General features: G+C 42.4%; 1 protein-coding gene across 17 annotated transcripts in view; it reads left to right on the top strand.

Moving 5' to 3' along the window:
• Positions 1-19953, top strand: part of LOC118230003 (clathrin coat assembly protein AP180-like) — a 37882-nt gene extending 17929 nt beyond the window's left edge. Inside the window, exons 9-27 of one of the 17 annotated variants that reach the window (XM_035422645.1) lie at positions 1760-1821; positions 2056-2061; positions 2421-2433; positions 2721-2821; positions 3948-4036; positions 5393-5407; positions 5610-5816; positions 7120-7221; positions 8978-9046; positions 9164-9247; positions 10259-10330; positions 11710-11841; positions 13276-13398; positions 14444-14468; positions 15124-15208; positions 16416-16487; positions 16590-16694; positions 16951-17042; positions 18545-19953. In XM_035422645.1, coding sequence (XP_035278536.1) covers positions 1760-1821; positions 2056-2061; positions 2421-2433; positions 2721-2821; positions 3948-4036; positions 5393-5407; positions 5610-5816; positions 7120-7221; positions 8978-9046; positions 9164-9247; positions 10259-10330; positions 11710-11841; positions 13276-13398; positions 14444-14468; positions 15124-15208; positions 16416-16487; positions 16590-16694; positions 16951-17034 — 1446 coding nt within the window. In that variant the 3' untranslated portion in view covers positions 17035-17042; positions 18545-19953. Of the gene's footprint in view, positions 1-1759; positions 1822-2055; positions 2062-2420; positions 2434-2720; positions 2822-3947; positions 4037-5392; positions 5408-5609; positions 5817-7119; positions 7222-8977; positions 9047-9163; positions 9248-10255; positions 10331-11709; positions 11842-13275; positions 13399-14443; positions 14469-15123; positions 15209-16415; positions 16488-16589; positions 16695-16950; positions 17043-18544 lie in introns of all 17 variants that reach the window. The other 16 variants (XM_035422646.1, XM_035422644.1, XM_035422649.1 and 13 more) reach the window with 16 other exon arrangements.
• The last annotated feature ends 645 nt before the right edge of the window (positions 19954-20598 follow it).

Below are 20598 nucleotides of genomic sequence, written 5' to 3'. Positions count from 1 at the left end.
CTGTTGATTCCATTGTAAAGTTAACTTCACATCCTGAGACCATTATCAGCATTCTGCCATTGCTGTACACCTTTCTGTACACTTTGCCTTTGCATTGTTCCAAAGTTTTAAAATGGTTTTAAAATGTATATACTGACAGTTGAATTTAAATGCAGGCTATTTTTAGAATAGCCATCAAGCACTGCTGAGGACACCTTGCCCCTTCTTGATTGATTGATTTTATTCGATAATTTTTAAAAAGAACATACATCTGAAGCAAGCTTCTCATACACGTTACATTGTTGTCACATAAGACAACAGTGGAAATATTTATCAGGCAGTTCTAAGGACACCTTGCTCTCGGTGTGAGGACCCCGGTGTTACTGTATGAGAGAAAGCGGAGCTATCTGGCAGCAAAGCGCTGCCCTGCTTGCTGAAGGCCAATAGGGAATACTCACAAAACTGGTTCCCAAAACTACTGCTCATCAGCTGTCATCAGTTCATCTCCTCTTCCTCCTCCTCATCCCTCACTCAAAAGTGTCTGCACCCTGGTGTGGTGGTGGACTTGAGAGAGTCAGACAACGAGGAAGGTCCCTTTAAGAACTGCACACTTGAGGAACCGGTCAGTCGAGACCCGCCCGTGGAGTGCCCTGTGTGGAATGAAGGAGTGTGAAGGGTGCGGTTGGGCAGGGAAGGGCGAGGGGACGGGTGGAGCTGGGCCGTGCTGAAGATATGGCATTGGGGAGCATGATCGTGGCGTGGAGTGTCAGTTTCCTTTTTCATATAATCCAGGGTCCTCGAACTCAAACCCTGGAGGGTTGCAGTGTCTACTGCTTGTCAATGTGTTTCAGTACTTAAGCACTTAATTTGAGTCATTAACGGACTGGAGTGAACAGTTTTTGTTTCTAAGGCCTAAATTGGCTGCTTATGGAAAATAAACCACAAGTACTTGCTGACTGCAGAGTTCATGAACCCTGATTTAATCTGTTAAATCCTGTTTTACACTGTATTCAACTGGAACTCTCAAATATGACAAGCAAATATCATAATTTTAATGAAAAATATTTATCAAAGCACAATACAATGCTAGAAATCTAGTCTAAAGTCCCAGCATCAATAAAGGTGTGGTATGTTTAATTTATGAAGTTCCTGCTGTGAAAGTGTGGTGTATTTTACTTACAAAGTTCCTGCTGTGAAACTACTTTGTTTAACTTATGAAGTGCTTACTTTGTTTGTGGTGTGTTTAGCTTATGACTGCTGTGATTGTGTGATGTGTTAATAAGGCTGCAGTGATGAGAGTGTTTTGGAAAGTTAAATGCTTGTTACACTCTGGGTGGGTTTTCTGTAGAGCAATGTGGGCTGTCCTTAGTTGCTTAATTTATGGTGAGTTTGGGTAATTGAGTTTTTAGGGCTGGAATGAGATTTATGGTTTGATGTAGTACGATGGGCATCCTGTACATTCCACAGTGGCTTTAAAGGTAAAGGCATCTTGTGCAGGATTTTATTGGGGATTTAAAAAAAAAAATCAATTTAAAAATTATTTACTTTTATTCAATCACACCATATTGCTATGGGATGACTGTGTACAGTGTAACCCCTTTACCACAGATGCTGCATTAACCTATAACCTATATTCCTTGTATCGCATATCCAACATTATCCTATGGTAAACAGATTGTAATTAATCTATGCTCCCTGTATCACAAATTCTACATTAATCTTTGGTCACTGTACTACTGATTGTGCATTAATATGTGGCCCCTGTTTTGTCAAATTTTAGGCTCCACCCAGTCTTCTGGAGTCCCTGGAGGCTCACGTGAACACCCTAGAAGGGAAGAAAGGGTAAGAGGCACTTTATCCATTAGCGTTGTAGGTCTGACAACTAGGCCTCACTGTAGGAAGTTTCAGTGTAAGTTATGTGGAAACGCAGCTGAGATTCTAAATGACACGGAAGCCTTTTAATTTTCCTCATTGCTAACATTATTGTAGAAGAGGATTTGTTATAATGGGGGCTGATGTTTTTTTCAGAACAGTAACCCAAATTTTTATTCTTTTTCATTTCACTGGGATCTGCAGGGACGGGTGAGTGCGTGTTCTTTCACCCACAGTAAAGGGTTAAATTGTGTTACAAATTAAGATTTCTGATTGTCTAATTAATTCATTTTCATAATCGAAGGAGAGGACATTTGGGGCCTGAACAATACACATTTGGATGGGGAGGTGTGGTTTTTCCTTGACGGACTCAGAGAGCGGCTGTTTGCACCTCAGGTCTTTTGTGTCCTTGAGAGTGTCCCCGTTGTTTGAAAGCTTTGCACTGGAGTCCTGTATCACAGAGGCAATTTTTCCCTCAGGATATGAGAGCTTGAGAGTGTTTATGTCATGTGGCAGCTACCAGCGAATTGATTTGTCTCGCATTCAATCTTTTTCTTTATTTCTTTTAGGTCTCCAACTAAGGTGAGTGAGAATTTCCAACCGCAGAATCTACCTTTTCACTACGCTGCTTTATGAAGTGCATGTGCCATGTACAAGCATGTCCAAGTTTGCACATACACACAAGCACACACACACTCAAGCACACATTCTTAAACAGACATAAATACATACTTGCACTCTTCATACACCACACAGAGGTACACACACACTCTCACAGATGCACACACACACACACACACACACACACACGCTAACACACACAGATACAGGGATCTCCCTCATCACATGGGCTTGTTTCTTTCTCCCAGGGGTCCCCCACCAATGGATCTCCGAGCTCCACTCCAGCTAAAACAGTGGATGGAGGCACTGTGGAGGCCCTGCCCGGGCCCCCGTCTGCTGGGGCCACTAAGTGAGTCACCCTAAATGAACTTCCTCCTCACTTACCTGGGAGCTTGCCAGATACTCCTCTCCTATGTCCCTTCCATCCTCTCTGCTTCCCGGCTACCAGAGGTGTCAGCTGGTTACAGGACTTGCCTTGCCTGTTATATTCCTGGATTTTACAAGTGATGCCAGTTACATTATCAAAAGGGACAAGTTGGAATGATTCCTGGAGAAGAAACTGAACCAGAAGGCATAGCCAGCAGGCGAAGCTCATGCTGGACAGGCCTTCTGGACTTCTTTTACAAAGCTACACATTTTCATGACTCAGATCCAACTCATGTTATAATGTATTTGGGCATGCAAAATATATTGGACAGATTGCTAGATGAGATGCCATCATGAAAATGTTTGGGTTTGGAATTAGCTGCAAAGTAGAATATAAAAGTGGCAGTAAGAGGAACCATGTTTGCTGTGTGAAACGTCCCATAGGGTTCAGTGCAGGGACCTCTGCTCTTATAGTATGTATATATTTTATTATATATATATATATAAATAATTATTTTTATATTTGTCTTATTTTTAGCTTGTATTGTAGCTTTTTGGACATTATTGCTTACATACAGCCAGTTTCACAGCCCGATTTAACTCTTTGTGAGACTGGTTATTAAACATTAATCAGTGACATAAATCAATTGAAAAAAATACCTTTGTGTATTCTTCTATATAATTTATAGTATAATAGCTTTAGTCTCAACAGCACACTGGGTTGTGTTTGTGTGCTGTGTACTGTATATTTTTATTAATGTTACGCATTAATTTGGTTATTTGGTTGTGCAGACCTGAGGCTGTCGTTATTCTTTACCTTTTCGATTGACTGTGCTACCCAGGTTATATCTTTGTATTGTGACAGGAATGATACACAGAGGAACCTGTCCAAACACACGGCCATTTCATTGAGGGTCTTCAAATTGTTTTGTGCCTGTTTTGGCATTGCAATCCCTGCACAGCAACACATTTCCATGGCAGATTTCTGTGTGAAATTTCTGTGTGAAAATAACAATAAATTACTGACTCACTCACTATCACATCTATCTGTCTGCCTATCTATCGTGCTCTCTCTCTCACTCTCTCTCCCCCTCCCTCTCTCTGTGTAGTGCTGTGTCGAATGATTTGCTGGATCTGGACCTCTCCAGTGCCCCAGAGCCCACAGGAGCGGCAGCTGCACCCACGTCCTCCTGGGGAGGTAAAATCTGTCGCTGTTCTCAAAGAATTACTGCGTTGCTTGGTTAGATCACAGAAGTTGTCATGAAGAGAGTTTGTCTCTGTATCTGACGTTGCACAATACCATATCAGTCCTTTTTTTTTTTGCCTAGTACAGCTTTTTTTCTTTTTTGGATGGGAAGGGGGTTGACACTTATTTCACAGATCATATACTCCCACCAACTTTCACTGATGCGGTAGAATACATATCCTCCAATAGCCTGTCATTATTTTACCTCACTATATTTCCCTCTACTGTTTGTAATCTGCCAGCACATATATTTAAATAGGTATGGTATTTAACCTCATTATAGTTCTAGCAAGAATTGATTCCAACCATTGCTTTTTGTTTTAAAGATGGAAAGGAAAACAGAACTTATAGCTAGTTTCAGTTTGTGTACTGGAAACACAGAACAGTCAGTTTAACCAGCAACAGGAAACATACAGATACAGACTGTAGATGGAATAGCATTGCTGTTGAGTGGATATGCAGAACCTAGTTGGCATCAGGTTGGCTTAGCCACTTTTATAAGCACAACAAATGTAACGTTTAAAATGGTCAGTTTACATAAAGAATAAAGTGGTCTGATGACTGATCAGTAAGCAAATACTGGATATTTTCCTTTTGTGTAATTATTTGCATTCAGTCTGTATCACCACCCTTAATTAGCTAAAACTATGGCTCTTGTTTAATTGATACTGTAATTTCACCAACTGGAATGTTAGTAGAGATTGACATGGATTCAGTTTGCTTTAGTGGACTAGTCATTAGAAATCTAAATGGGATGTCTTTAAGGGGATATTTCACTTTGGAATAACACAAGTCATTTTGTGGAGCTTACCCATTGTATTTGCATCCCGTGAATACTAGCAACATCAGCTGTCCCTGCTTACCTTTAATGGCATTGCCATTCCTCCCGGGTTGTCCGGCACCCAATTCACTCCCAATCATTTTCATGAGCTCACCAAAACGAACAGGTTTAATGCATACACTAACTTTGGAGGATAATAGATTGATAAAGAGAGTGCGTGCTTTCATTAAAATGATACTACAGCTTGCTGTATTTCAGCCAATTTCAGCCAATCATCAGCAGGGACAGCTGATGTTGCTACTCACTAGTATTCACACTATGCAGATACAATGGGGGATGCTCCTCAAAATAACTTGTGTCGTACCAAAGTGAAATATCCCTTTAAGTGGAATCTTTCACTAGTTCATACCACATTCAGATGAGCATATGTGATTTTCTCTCGCTGTCACTAACACACTTTTTACTCACTTACTTCATCTTGCGCTTGCACTCCTCTTCTCTTGCCATGGAATGATGTCACCCTTCAGATCTGCTTGGGGAGGGTGAGTAAGGTGCAAACATCGCCCCCTGTTGGCTGCTCGCTGTCATAATGCTACTGACATGATGGCAAACACTGGACTTTCTGTCACTTGCTCCTGTTAATTCCTCTGCTTTATTTCCTAAAGTCTAGCCTCAGTAGAAATGTGTCTTTTGCTCTCCCTCTCTTTGTTTTTGGTTTGTGTCTGCGGGTGTGGTTGCCTGCAGACTCCTTGGCTGCTCCCGCTAGCTCGTCCGAAGCTCTTCTGTCTGAACCCGCCCTTACCGTAGACTCCGCCCCCACTCCCGCCGCCGCTGCTGTCACGCCCTCTGCCGCTCCTTCTGAGGCGACCCCAGCCCCCTCGGCCGCCACTCTGGCCCCTCCCCCTTCTGCCGCCGCTCCCTCCAGCCCTGGAGACGTGGACCTCTTTGGAGGTCAGTTTCCAGTTCTCCTGGGACTGATGGAAGAAGGGACCGGACTGCTCCCCTCTTCTCTGTTTGTACTCTACACTAGAATGACTTTTTTTTGGGACTTTACATTGTTCAAATTGCAATCAGATCAAATGGCTGTTTATGAGGAAGATGGGATTAGTAAAATTTTTGTTTTGTTGCAAAATATGAGTATTTTCCTTCAGTAACATGGGAAGATGTTTTGCTCCTCTCCAGGATGCAGGGACTAATGTACAGTACCCATTAAACTGCAGTGTTCGGTGCTGGGGTTGTATTTTCCGAGCTACAGCCTTAGACTGATCGTACCCCTCTCTAGCTCCTAGTCACAGGCTGATCTTTCCCTTCCTATGCTCAGTTGTTAGGCTGATCATTCCCTCTAGTCTCTAGTGTTGGGCTCATCTCTCCTTCTTTAGACTTTAGTGTTGGGCTTGTCTCTCTCTCTCTAGACTCTAGTGAGGGTTGATCTCTCCCTCACTGGGTTCTAGTGTTGGGCTGATCTCTTCCCTTCTGAACTGTAGTGTTGGGTTGATCTCTTTCCCTTCAGAACATAGTTCTGGCCTAATCTTTCTCTCTCTAGGCTCTAGTCTGGGACTTGATTTCACTCAGTTCACAAATGATGTCATTATTCAACAAATGGTAGAGCAATTTGGTTTCTATGAAAAAAAATCCCAGTCATTTAATCCTAGAGTGGCAGTGAAATGATTTTACTTTTGTTCTCATATTATAATAGTATTAACAAGCTAACCATAAACCTTTTGAAAACTCACTGTTTGATTATTGCCAATATCATACAGAGACGAGTCTTTACAGCACATTTTAAAGGGCCACTGTTTGAAGTCATAGACAATTTGGGTCAAGCACTTTTATTCATTTCCTACTTGCAATGTGAAAGCTAAACAGCCCTTCTCCACCAGACGCATGTACTTTGGAATTACAGAAAAGCTCAGCAATTTTAAATGTAGAGTCCTGTAATCTGACTTATTTTGGACGCATGGATTGAAAATGAAACTGACTGTACTACATATGGAACTATGGATGGTAAACTGAGACGCAACATTAACAAAATTGGGCAAAGGCTTTATATATGCTTACAAACCCAACTCAGCCTTTTAGTGGTAAAGAAATGCAACCTCTCCTGTGGTGGAGCCATGCTTGTGTTCTCATTTCCCTCTCATCTCCTTTGATTCTTACTTCCTGCCTTATTTGTTTCTCTCCTTCCACATTCCTCTTCCTGTTTTTTTTCTCCCTCTCGTGTTTTGGGTTTCACCCCTCCCCCCCTCCACCGCAGACTCCTTCTCCGCCCCCCCAGGAGAATCCGCGGCTCCTGCTGAAGGCGTGGCACGAGCAGCCACGCCCACACCGGCAGACACGGTCGCGGTCCCGGGATCCGGTGGGTGATGAGGCAGCCTGTTTACTGCCGGGCGGGCGGGAAGGCGGGGGTGGGGCCGTGTGTGTGCGTGCGTGTACGCGTGTACGTGCGTTCATCCGGAAGGTCGATCCCATTGCTGTGTGCAGGTGCAGATGTGTTAGAAGCAGTTCATGTGAGGCTGGGGCCTGGGACCTAGGGTCCACAGGGCCTAGTGCCCCCACCTTTCATAAGTGCCTGAGCTTGTGCTGTCTCACTGTCCTGTACTTCATTTCCATCATGCACTGTTCACCTGGTGAGTATTCAGGTCGAACCCTGCTCCTCAGTTTCTGTTTCCTGTTCCACATGTGTTTTGCCTCATGTACTCACCAATTTTTATTTTTTTAAATTTTTTAACCTGATAATATGTACTGAATGCATTTGCCTTGTTTTATTTTTCACTAAAATCTGAAAAAGCACATTGGTAAGTATGTAGTTAGCACCCTTAGAAGATACAAATCCTGCTTAGGACAACTCACGTGGAGCATTTAAGGGCATAGAATTGCCGTAGATAATAATTAGTAAATACATTTTGTATTTTTTTCTTTCATTAGAATTATGTTGTAACTTTACGTTTACTCTGCATCATTACAGGTAGTGTCTTGGAGCCTAATTGTGAAATTACCGATAAAGAGGTGGAGGTGATATCATTGTGTAACGTCCTCCTTTCCTCTCTCTGGCCTCTCCTGACTATCTTTAAGACCCGTTTGCCCCCACTGAGGGCAGTGCAGAAGTTGCTCCAGGGCTGGACCTCTTTGCAATGAAGCCTGCAGAGACCAGCGTTGCCGTAGTAACCCTCAGCTCTAGCGCCATGCCGACTGTCGCCCCCGCCACCCCCACCCCCGCCCCCACCGCTGCCTGTGTGGCTCCCTCGCTAGATCTGTTCGGTGGTAATTTGTTTGCCTCGTGTCTCACTGCCCCTCCTAGCCTTGCTTAACTCCTTTGGCTCTTTTTGTCTGACCACAGTTGTAAACCATTTTAAATCAAACCTTATATCAGACACTCTGTCTTTTTCCGTGTAACACACACACACACGCGCACACTCACATGCGCAGGCACGTATGCATGCACACAAATGCACACACACACACACACACACACACACACAGGAAAATCCCCAGATCTCATGTGTCTGAGATATCAGGGACAGTTGGCTCGAGATTTTGAAGTCCTGAACACCATAGACACCAGTATATGTTTCACCGCCATCGCCCCAAACTCTCTTCTGCTCTGCAACTTCAGTTAAAATGTCTCACAGAAGCTTATTTCAGCTTTGCGCCCTGCTATAAGAGGATTTTCCAGAAGTTATTTGCTTTCTTTCATTTTTCCATGCATGGGATCCCCCTGCATTGTTTTTTTAAATCAGTTCTTAGATACATTATTTTTTTATGTCTGTGCCTGTATTTGCTTATGTTGACGCACTCATTTGATTATTAATGTGTGTGTCCCTGTTCGTAGATTTATTTGATTCTATGCCTGACCAAAGCTCCGCTCTAGCTCCCAAAGTCGACGCAGCACCTAGCCTAGACCCGTTCGCCGCAGGTACCATATCGACTCGACTTTTCTTTTTTTCATTTTACTCCGTGCGTCTCCATCTTGTGGGCAATTTATTTTCTTCGCTCTCTGTTTTCCCGCTTCGTGTGTTTGTGTGTGCCCTCTCGTGCGGAGTGCGGTGAGGCCCTGGGGCGGCGCTGCCCTCCTCTCTCTCTCTCACCCCCCTGTCTCCTCTCGCCCCCGGAAGCTGCCCCGGCGACCTCGCGCGGCCCCTCCCCCTTACCCGACGCCGGCCTGACCGCAGACTTCCTGTCCGGTGAGTTCTGCGCGCTCACCAATGCGCACATACTGCATGAACATTAGGAAAAAAAAATTTCACACAGAGAGTAGTCAATGTAGTGTCTCCTGACCCCCTGCTTTCTGTTTCCTTCAGATGCATTTTCTACCCAAGCTGCGCCTCTCGCTGCTGCAGCTTCTGCCAAAGTGGATGCCGGTGGGATGCTGGACCTGTTTGGGGGTGCGTAGCTCATCTATCCTATCCCACAATGCACCGTGGGACAGAAGGGCCAGCATTTTAAATGTCATGGCACTTGCTGTGAGGCAGAGAGAAGCGACAGTCACAGCAGTGTACCTGCAAAGAGCTGCTTTTTTCCGGTCACTGTGAGCCAGGGCCCTGTATTTAAATGAACCTTTGACTCAGTGTGTAGGTCACTGTGTATACGGGTCCTTTCACTTTCAAAATCCCCCTCTCCAGGGTATCCTTTGATGCATATGTTTGTTTATGGGATTTTAGGCCACTGAAGTGGTACATACAGGCCAGCACTTTCAGGCAAATCTCTCTGTCTGTTTCTCACTGTCCTGTTTCCTTCTTCAGATGAGGCTCAGGGGGCACAAGAGGCTTCTGAGCCAGCAGGAGTCTTCAAAAACTTTGCACTTTTATGTTGAACTGATGTTCCCTTTGATATGTCGTTGTCACAGAATAGTTTCCAAAGATCTAGGTGTTTTCTGGAATTGTGTTCACTCATATCTCTAAGGGTTGTAAGTTATACTGTAGATACCAGCTAAAAAATAGCACTGCCTGTGATTAGTTGTAGATTATAGACTTCAGAGTTAGCTCTGAGTGTGATTGGCTGTAGATACAGATCTCAGAGGTAACTGTTAGTGTGATTGGTTGTAGATGCACATCTCGGAGGTAGCTGTTAGTGTGATTGGTTGTAGACATAGAATGCCACAGCAAATTGGGATCGAAGAGGCGGCGTGTTGAAGTTTATATGAATATACAGCACCGCTTGCACTGTATATGTGTATGTGAGTGCGTCTTTGCATTTGTGAGTGTGTGGCTGTGAGCAGATGTGCATTGCGTATGCTCGTACGCAAGTGTGTCTGTGTATGTGTACACATGAATGTTGAACATAATTCCCTGCTCTTGTGTATCCAGTGTCCCCAGAGTGTGGGCGGTGAGTCTAACCCTTCTCTGTCCTCATGCTGCGTTGTGGACGTCCTGATTCGCCGTGGTTTGGAACAGCAGATTCGTTTGGCGGTTCTGGCGGTGAGTCCCAGCCCACCGCCCCAGGAGCCCCTGGTGTGGACTTACTAGCTGGTAAAACCCCACCTTGTGACTTCCCCCATCCGCTCACTATGGCCACTCCAACGCTGGCAGTGAGCATGTGTGAAATGCCCTTCAGTGATGACTGCAGTGCTTTCGGGGACCACGCCCATTTCCTCTCTGCGGCCACACCCTTCCAGCTGAGCTTTCAACTGCTACGCTTTGCCTGTGACAACTACAATTTTGAGCCTGGGCTATGGGGCTATGTGCAGTATGAATATATCTAACAAGGGGATACCGTGTGGCAAATAATTTGTCGAAAGAGTCAAGGATCTTAGCCATGACTCATGCAAAACAATTACTGACCTGTTTAAGCAACAATTAATTGTGGGAAGAGACTGGTAGCTTATTTCACCTGTAAGGTCCACAGTAAGTTAACAACAAGATGGAGCTATGTATATCTATTGTTAGCTAATGCAGAGTCGCTTTAATGCAAATTATAGCAAATACAAGATTTTGGACACTGAGACACTTCATACTAATTTTATTTTAAAACACAGTTTGCCAATTGTCAGCTTATAGCAGTCCTCCTGTGGAAGCTCCATTTCCTGATTGCAAACAGTTGTGATCACACTCATCACAGAAACATTAGCATAACCTTCTTTAATAGACCTGGGAAAATAATCTACCTGAACAGGCATACTCCATAAGTGTGTGGGACTCAAGCATTGACAACAATCTCATGTTCGCTGCACCCAGCTACAAAAATCTTTTAAAAAAAATCATTTTAATTAAAGTGACCGACTTTGAAGCTTAGAAAATTGTATGTGCATTCTGCCTCTGAGCCTGCTCATTATTATTACTATATTGCTATATATTGTTGTTATTATACCACACCCTTTTTGGCTATAGCCATTCCTGTTTTCTCTCTGACCACCCCCTTTTTGGCTATAGCCATGTCCGTTTTCTCTCTGACCACACCCTTTTTGGCTATAGCCATGCCAATTTTCTCTCTGACCACACCCTTTTTGGCTACAGCCATGCCCATTTTCTCTCTGAACACTCCCTTAGTGCATTTAGCCATGCCCTTTCTCTCTCTGACCACACCCTTTTTGGCTATAGCCATGCCCGTTTTCTCTCTGAATACACCCTTTTTGGCTACAGCCATGCCCATTTTCTCTCTTAACACTCCCTTAGTGCATTTAGCCATGCCCTTTCTCTCTCTGACCACACCCTTTCTCTCACAAATTTCAGAACATTTGTTTTCTGAGTTCTGAACAACCCTCATCCTCGATCCTATCGATGAGGTTTTACTGTGTTGGATTATATCCTCTTTTGTTAGCTATGTATAATGTCTAATGAAGGAGGATTAGGGGGTTTTGTGATGGAGAGGGCATATCGTAACCCCCCCCCACCCCTTCCCTTCCTCGTAGGGCTCATGAATCCCGCCCCTGCAGCGGCAGCTGCCACTTCCCCCGCCCAAAACAGTCTCATGCAGCCAGGGTTTAACGCAGCCTTTGGCTCAGCCCCAGCAGCAGCGCCCTCTGGTGGCGCAGAGGCTTCACGTAAGACCCAGGCTTGTTGTGTTGATTATGTGATGCTTATTAATCAGGTGTTTGGTGAATTGCAGGTTAAGCCTTGGATCCTTGCATTTGTACTAGGTTTTTTTTTCTTAATTGAGGAATATAGTTAGGCAATGTAATTCAACACATGTTCTGAGGAACCTGACTTACTAAAAAAGCCGTGAAATCTTGTTCATCAAACATTTTGACCAGATGCTCCCATTGCATCACAGACTTGAAACTGTATAGCACACTGCCCTTGGGTTGATGATTGTGTGCATATGTGAGCGTGCATGGGTGCAAGCATGTGTGCATGTTGGCGTGTGAGAAGGCCATGTCACTCCCACAGAAGCATCTTTACACGCACTGGAACTGCCCTCCATGTTATGTAATCATTGCTCTGAAAATGCAACGGATACTATTGCTTAAGGCTTAAGTCCTCAACTGTCTTTCTCTCTTTCTTCTTCCCTCTCTCCCCCTCTCTTCTGTGTTCCCATGCTGTTTATCCCCCTCTCATTACTCTGTATCTTCTGTCCTGTCTGTGCGTGTACGTACGTTTGTGTCTGTCCGTGCATGTGTGTGTGTGTGTGTGTGTGTGTGTGTTTGTGCGTGTGCGTCTGTATATGTACGTTTGTGTGTGCCTGTGTATATGTGGGTGTATGTGTGTGCACGTGCATGCATGCGTGGGTGCCTATGTGTATGTGTGTGCCCATTTTTGTGCGCGCGCATGTCCATGCATGTGTGCGTGCATATGCATATCATTGTGTGCATGTGTGTATGTGAATGTCTGTCTGCCTGTCCATATTTTTCCTGGGCCATTACTTCCTCTGTGTGATTGGTGAGTTCTGGCCTCTTAACCATCTAATTTGTCATTGTGCATTGCTACACAAATCTTTATAGCTTCCTGGCAAGTATAAAGTTTTGAGGAAGCTTGAATTTATAAAGCCCTGTATCATTCATATGGAACATATTTGAATCCGTCATAATGTACACAATGTAATTGTACTTCCATCTTTATTGCGTTCAGTGTCTCACTGAGTAACATTGTGAACACTGACATAATAATGAATATTAAAAAATTCTTAAGTAATATATATTTGAGATAATATACATAAAGAACATTCTCTAAGTATGGACTAGAAGTTCAACCTGGCATCGGCAGTGGAACAGTACCATGTGTAGCCACTGTAATAAGCAATTTAGTGTCACATACGTGTTAAACAATCTGTTTTAGCTATGCCATATGCTGAATGTACTTAGTTGTATTAGCCACTTTATTGTTGTCATGGTGATTGTCCTGTGTGGTCGCCGTCATAGTAATCCGTAGCTAAAGCCCTGGTCGGTGTGATTAGAGTAGGCTGTGGTGGCTGTGTAATCTGTGTTGCTGTGTGTTGGCACATCCTTAATACTCCGCCCACCCCTCGCCCTTCTCTGAAGTGTTTGATGGATTAGGCGAGCTGCTCATGCCTGCAGTGACGCCCCAAGGGCCCGGAGCAGCCACCTCACCTGGGAAAGCCATCGGAGGCGACCTGGACTCCTCCCTGGCCAACCTGGTTGGGAGTATGTATCAGGCAAACATGTAGCAGATCCTTGAAAATGTGCTGTAATATGAAAATAAGACACAATGGGGCTGTGTGATTTGGTCTCCAGGTAAAACCGAGGGACTGTTAACCATCATGAAGTTGTTTATTTATATATGGCTGCACAGCCCACATTGGGTTTATTCTACTGATACCAAGGTTACTTGCAACGCAAATACTGTGACACTAAATGTAAGTATTAATGCAGTTATTATTAATGTAAACTTATTGTAGCACATTATTTTTAACATAATACTTTTTGCCATTGCTATACAGCCAGTTCTACATACAGTAGGGACAGTGATCTACATTGGATTGGAAGAGGTTGGAAGTGTGTTAAATGTTTAAATAACATTACTGCTTTTAACCAAGAAAATGCCTCTTTTTTGCTTTGGTTATTCTGGGTCGATTGAAATAATTAATATTGAGATGGATAGGTGATACACACTGCTATATATTGTGCTCATATCTTTCTGTTTTTTTTCTGTTTTTGGAATCAGCAACCGCACCTCATCAGTTACAGTTTAGCTAGCCACACCCACACCCAACGACACCTGCAACTGCTGAGCCAGTGATTATTTTACAGCTTGCCTCCTGAACGGTGTGCCAGGAGAGAGCTGGTGGCAATTGAGTAGAGGTGTATCTGTCACTCACAGCAATTGGTAGCCTGTTGGCACTTGGTGTGTTGTTCCAAGGAGCAAATGTAACAGTAACCCAAAGCTATCTGGGCTAACTCAGACCCACCCTGCCATGTTTGTCTAGTGACACAGCCAATGCCGAGGCTTCTAGCTGCCACTAGAAGGCCCGGGCTTGTCAACCAAGCCACTTTTAATTAGGTTTCTCTGAATTTTCTATTAACTAAGCAAATCTTTGCTGTTGCCACGCTGGTCCAGAAGAACAGTGGCCTCTAGTGGTGGGAGGTAGGGCTGCAGCATGGCCTCTGTTTGCCCTCTGCCATACAGCTGGGGAATAGAGCACAGACTGCAACAGGAGACCAGTAACTGACCCTGTTTATTCTCTTGCAGATCTAGGAATGGGGAATCAAAATAAGTAAGAGCACATCCTTTCCTTTATTCTCTTGACATACATACTTCCATCTGATTGCCCTTTCAAGCATATGACCTATTTTGACATATTTCTGTCAAACAATGCAGAATTGTATTGACTCAAGCAGCTTACCGCTATGCACTGCTGTAATGGTAGTTACATTACAGTAGTAATGCATAAATACACTTGTTTTCCGCTGGAGCACCTGAGAATATTTAAATAGAGTTGATTATTCTGCTACATTAGCTGCATGCTTTTGGTGTTTGGTTTGGAACCTTTGAACATTGAACTTTAAACCGGGGGCTGGACTAGAGTGAAGGTTGTATTCTCAGTTGGATGACTATGTCATTTCGAAGCGTGTTACTCCTGTTACAATTCACTCAGAATGCATCATTTGAATACTTAATGTACTTAACATTAGGATTTCATAGAGAAATCTCAATGATATCACAATTTCAATGATACTTCAAGTAAATACTTGGAATGGAAAAGCTTGATAATATGTTTAGAAGATGTTTTAAAACAAAGACTGTCTAACTCTCTCTGGTAGTGAATTCCATTATTTTAAGTCCTTAAACAGAGAAGCTAGATCACTGTTTTAAAGAGGGTTTATAATGATTGATTGATCGATTGATTGGTTGGACTCTCCATCCCACAGGGACTTGCAGTGGAATGAGAAGAAGATGACAGGAGGGGCCAGCTGGCAGCCTCAGGTAGCTCCCACTGGCTGGGCTGCTCAGATGGTAAATGTCGTGTGTAGTGTTGTGCTGGTGTGCAGGAAACCGAAGGAGCAGTGTTCAGGGAGGTGGTTCTCTTCTGTCTATTAATATGTGTACCCCAAAAACAACAATACTGGACTGTCACATTTTTGTTTCCTTAAATGTAGTATATTGGTTAGGGACCTGCTCTTGTCACTCTTGTAGCAGGTAGGAGGTAGCAGGTATGCCCTTAACCTGAAAGTACAGAGCTAAGTACTTAACCTGAAGTGCTCCAACATATATCCAGGTATATTAATGGATGGATGGATAGATGGCATGCTGTAATTATGGGAGCTATGCACGTTTCTGTGGATGAGGGAGTCCACTAAATGTCTCAATATAAAATGTAAAAGCGAAACCAAAGGGGTCGTTTTGCAAAAATAGTCAGCTCAGCGAAGGAGACAATGCAGGAGATTTGATTTGGCTGAGGGTTTCACATTTTAACAGACTACTAATATTTACACAATGAGTTCTGTCAGCAGAACAAGGTGCCAAAGGTGGAAATTAAAGATTACATTTTACAGTGATATTTGGCGTCATAATTTTTACATAAATTATTCACGTTTACAGAAGCTTGCCAGGTCATGTAGTTGAGGCAGAGACCCTTGGGGATATTCAATACCAAACTTAACACAATGCTGGATACCGTATTCTGTAGGTAAATGACAAGTCTAAATGGGCTAGATGGTCTTGATTATGTCCATTCTCCACATCAAACATTCAGATGTTCTTATTCCTACAATTGTGTTTCTGTGGAAACAAAATTTTTACGGTCCAGACTTGTGAAGATCAGATAGACAGGGCTCTGGCATTGCAGATATTTCCTATGATATCCACACTGCCAATCATTTGCTCCCATATCGTTCCACCCAGTGCTGTCCCTGTTGCTATTCATACAGCATAACTTGACCAATGGAAAAAACATGAACTGATTTTTGTACTCTGTACATTCGTTCCTTTAAACCCAATTAAGCTTTTGGATCTCTGCCATTCATTTTAAACAAGATAACATGTTGAATGGACACTGGCTAATAAATATATGTGCAATGCACAGAATCAGTTTGTGTTTAATTTGATGTGTACACTGTGAAATCGGTGTGATTTGTTTATAGTGTAGGGTGCATGTGTATCTGGTGGTGTGTGTCCTCTAAGTGTAGTCCAGTAATGTCCCTATCCCCACCCCCACCCCCAGCCTGGCCCCTCCCCCGGGCCTGTTACAGGAGGTATGGTTCCTCCCATGGGGGTGCAGCCTGGATTCGGCATGGTAAGACAGCTGGGAGAATGTTCCACAGTGTTCTACTCAGTGAGGGGGGCTCTATGTCTCACTTCCTCCTCTATGTCTCACTTCCTACTTCTCTCCCTGCAGCCTGCAGCAGGCGGAGCTGGAGCTCCCATGATGCCTCAGATGTTCTCTCAGCCAATGAGGCCACAGTTTCCTGCGGCAGGAGCACCTGGAGCGCCCGGTGCACCGGTAATGTCACACACATACACACATAGACACATGAACACAAACACACACACACATACACACACACACAGACACATGAACACAAGCACACACATAAACACACACACACACACACACACACACACACACATGAACACAAACACACACATAAACACACACACACACACACACACACACACACACACAAAGAGAAATACACACACATTCACACACGCAACCTTACGCTCCCTTCCTGTTTCTTGCCTAATGTCTCTCTCAGATGCCCCCAGCTGCTCAGAGCCCCAGAAAGCCGCCTCCTTCGAAAGATCCCCTGGCTGACCTCAATATCAAAGACTTCTTATAAACTCCCAGGTGAGTCTATAAACCTCCAGCCCCAGGCGATAGTTTACCTTTAAATGTCCTGTCCCAGATACATGTTCTGTTTCACCATCTCTCCATTTAGTGAGTCTTTATCCTCATTCCTGCACCAGGTGAATCTTCCTCACTTTAAACCTTGAGCCGTAGACTGCTTCTTTTTAGCATGCTATGAATATCAGCCTCATGTCTACATTGTACTGGTAAGGCACATCAATTCATTTTTCCCCTGTAGGGGATATGGATCTCTGGTATTAATCTCAAGAAGCATATATTATATGATACTGAAACCTACACTACAAGGGGCATTGAATAAAAATAAAATAAATAATATGAAAAAAAATATTTTCAGTGCAAAGTTTTTGTAATCCAAGACACCAAGTATTATGTTAAAACATTTTAATGCCAGGCTCAGGAGGATGTATCAGTATGAAGAAGACAGATTTAAAATACTTCCGTATCATTTACTGAAATCACACTTGAGGCTGATTATATGTGTACACTAGAGATTTGTTTGCAACTGAAAAGTAATAAACAAGCCTCTGGTAGGCTGTTAGTGGTACAGAAAAGTACTGATATGGAGTGGGACGGAGTGTAGCACAGTGGGTAAGGAACTGGGCTTGTAACCGAAAGGTCGCCGGTTCGATTCCCAGGTAAGGACACTGCCGTTGTACCCTTGAGCAAGGTACTTAATCTGCATTGCTTCAGTATATATATATCCAGCTGTATAAATGGATACAATGTAAAATGCTATGTAAAAAGTTGTGTAAGTCGCTCTGGATAAGAGCGTCTGCTAAATGCCTGTAATGTAATGATACCTATATTGGTGAGATACAACATGAGGTTGCAAGAGCTTGTTCCTCAGTGTTCAATTCACTGATGATACTGAGTTTTAAATGAAAATCCAACCATGACTCATGACTAGTTGATAATACCACTATGCCACCTTCATAATGTCACCTACCTGCCAAAAAGAAATTGAAATGAATGGTAGAGAAAATGTGTACGTGACACTTATATTTGTAAGTAGCCTACAAAAATGTAGCCTGTGCTAAAGTTGATATGCAAGCTCCGCATTTCCAGCACCATAATTAATAAAAAATGGTAACGTATTTCAGGCAAATAATTTTCTTATGTGACAAATATTTTGTAATAAACATGTTAGTTTTAATTTTTAAAAATAGAATAACCTTAAAATTATTGTCATTATTCTAACTGTGATTGGGTCCTGTTGGGTCCAGTAGACATCTACACCATTTGTATGCATGCAGTCTATCTCAGACCTCCCTATAATGTACAGAAAAGTGTCATTTTAAAATCATTATGTGTTTTGGAAAGCACTTACAAGACGTAAGGCATATTTTTCAGCATTGTCAACTCTTCCTGTGGATTAAAACATGAATTATTGATATCGTGATGATATTCTCTGAGAATATGATTGTTCTAACTGATAAATATAAATTCAGGTGTGTGATGCTGCAGTCTTTGCTGTTTCTCAGGTGCTGTGAGTATTACTGGACCCCCAAGGAAATGTCAGCTGAGGTGTTCCAAACGTTCCAGAATGCAGCTCCTTTTTCTCACTGTCGCCCCCAGTTGACCAATGTTGTACTGTAGCACAATCTGTAAAAGTGAACTGTATGAAAAATGTGCTTGTCTCAGTGTTATAATTTAACTTAAAAAAAAAAAAGAAAAAAAGAAATATAGTGTATTTTGACTCTTGTTTTAAGTGTTTGTGGAGGTGAAAAGCGGGGGTCTCTATGGTGATGCCTTCCCACACGTACCAGCCTCAATAATGTATGGTCAGCTGTGGGATGGCTGAGATGTATATAATTCTTTATGTCAGCACATTATGTTCCCTCTGTTATAAATATAAATATATATCTGTTCAAGAAAATATTGATGTGACTCTGATATCAAATTGTAGATGTTACGTGACCATTATCATCCATCATCAATCCAGCTTTACTTTGGAACAAATATAAATATATAAATATGAATATTATAAGTATAAGGTCATATATTAACATGTCAAGGCTCCTGTACCATTACCATTAAATCCTCCAGTGTATCTGTATGTTTTTTCTTCTATTGTTCCTCGTATTGTGTGCTACATGCAGAGAGTTAAGACTTTAATGTGTTGCTTTTTTCAGTATGTTAAACTACAAAACTATATGCAAGACATTGTATTGACAGATTACATTTTTATCTTGGTAGCAAGAGAAAATGTATCAGGTATTAGTTATATCTGCAGACTTAAAAATGTAAAAATTGCAATGGACTCGCACTTCTTTATCAGCAAGCTCTGGTGTTTTGGCATCCTGACTATTGAATGCAACTCATTTAAGGTGATTGACAGGTGTCGTGTTCATGGTGGGATTGGGGTCTCTCGTATTATCCCAGCATCAATGTTGTGTGCACCCACTATCTTTGGTGTTTGTCTAACAGACCTAGCTAATCTTTTATTGTAATGAATCTGGCCTATTTTTGTATTACCATAGAAGAAAAAACAACCAGACAAAGGATTGGTTCTTAACCTCGCAAAACAATTTCCCTCGCCTTCGTCAACGCATAAGTTCTTTCTACGGTGGTGTTGCAGGTGAGGTTCTCTGTCCTGAAGAAATGGCTGTTGATCAGTGTTAACTGTGTGTCCTCATGAGGTCTGTAGAGCCGTTGGGATCTGCATGACTATAGACTCTATGGACCAGATGTACTGGATGCTTTGTGAATTGTACCATTCTAAGTGACTGTGACCACAATTGTTGTAAAGAAATAATGGATAGAAAATAAGACAACTTAAGTTTGGTTCTGGTTTCTGTTTCTGTTTGCTTTGTTTAACACCCACTACCCAGTGCATGTATTCCCTTTGAAATGCAATAAATTCACTGATCTGAAGAAACAATTATTCAGATCCACTGTGTCCCCCCCTTCTGTGACTGGAGGCACTTCAGAATCCATGTCTGATCCGCTCCTGGTCATACACATGAATGCTGTTAAAGAAGGGTGCAAATCTGATCCAAAATATAAGGAACATATTCTTAATGTATATGAAAGTATACAGTACATAATTTCCAGATGAAAGAATACTGTCTTTGTGAAAAATAGAAACACTGAACATAATGCATAATGAAACATCCTTTACCACTGATTTAGTGATACTATGCACATAAATTCTACAGCACATAAAGACAATGAGCAGATGCATAAACACACTGGGACACTAGTCAACATTTTTTCTTCGTTTCTTACGCAGTGTTTTTTTATTTGGAATTCAATAAAAAATAAGTTTTAAGTTTACATTTTTGCACATAATTACATTTTAGACAGTTTAGAATAGTAAATCAATTTGTGTAAAATGTGTTTGCATGAACCCTCCGGTTTAATGCTTTTTATTCCAATTATACAAGGGCAGAATATAAATCAGGACTCATCTTAATTATCGATTAGTGATTGACCAGTATTTACTGTATTTAAATCTGTATTTAAATACTGTACTTAAATCCTAATAAGAATAATAATTTTTCCTGATCAACTTCCTCTCAGAATTCTATCAAGC

The sequence above is a fragment of the Anguilla anguilla genome, chromosome 6 (genome assembly GCF_013347855.1).
Source record: "Anguilla anguilla isolate fAngAng1 chromosome 6, fAngAng1.pri, whole genome shotgun sequence".
Classification (NCBI taxonomy): domain Eukaryota; kingdom Metazoa; phylum Chordata; class Actinopteri; order Anguilliformes; family Anguillidae; genus Anguilla; species Anguilla anguilla.
The sequence above is the reverse complement of the archived record's forward strand: the minus strand, read 5'-3'. Positions and strand labels throughout refer to the sequence as shown.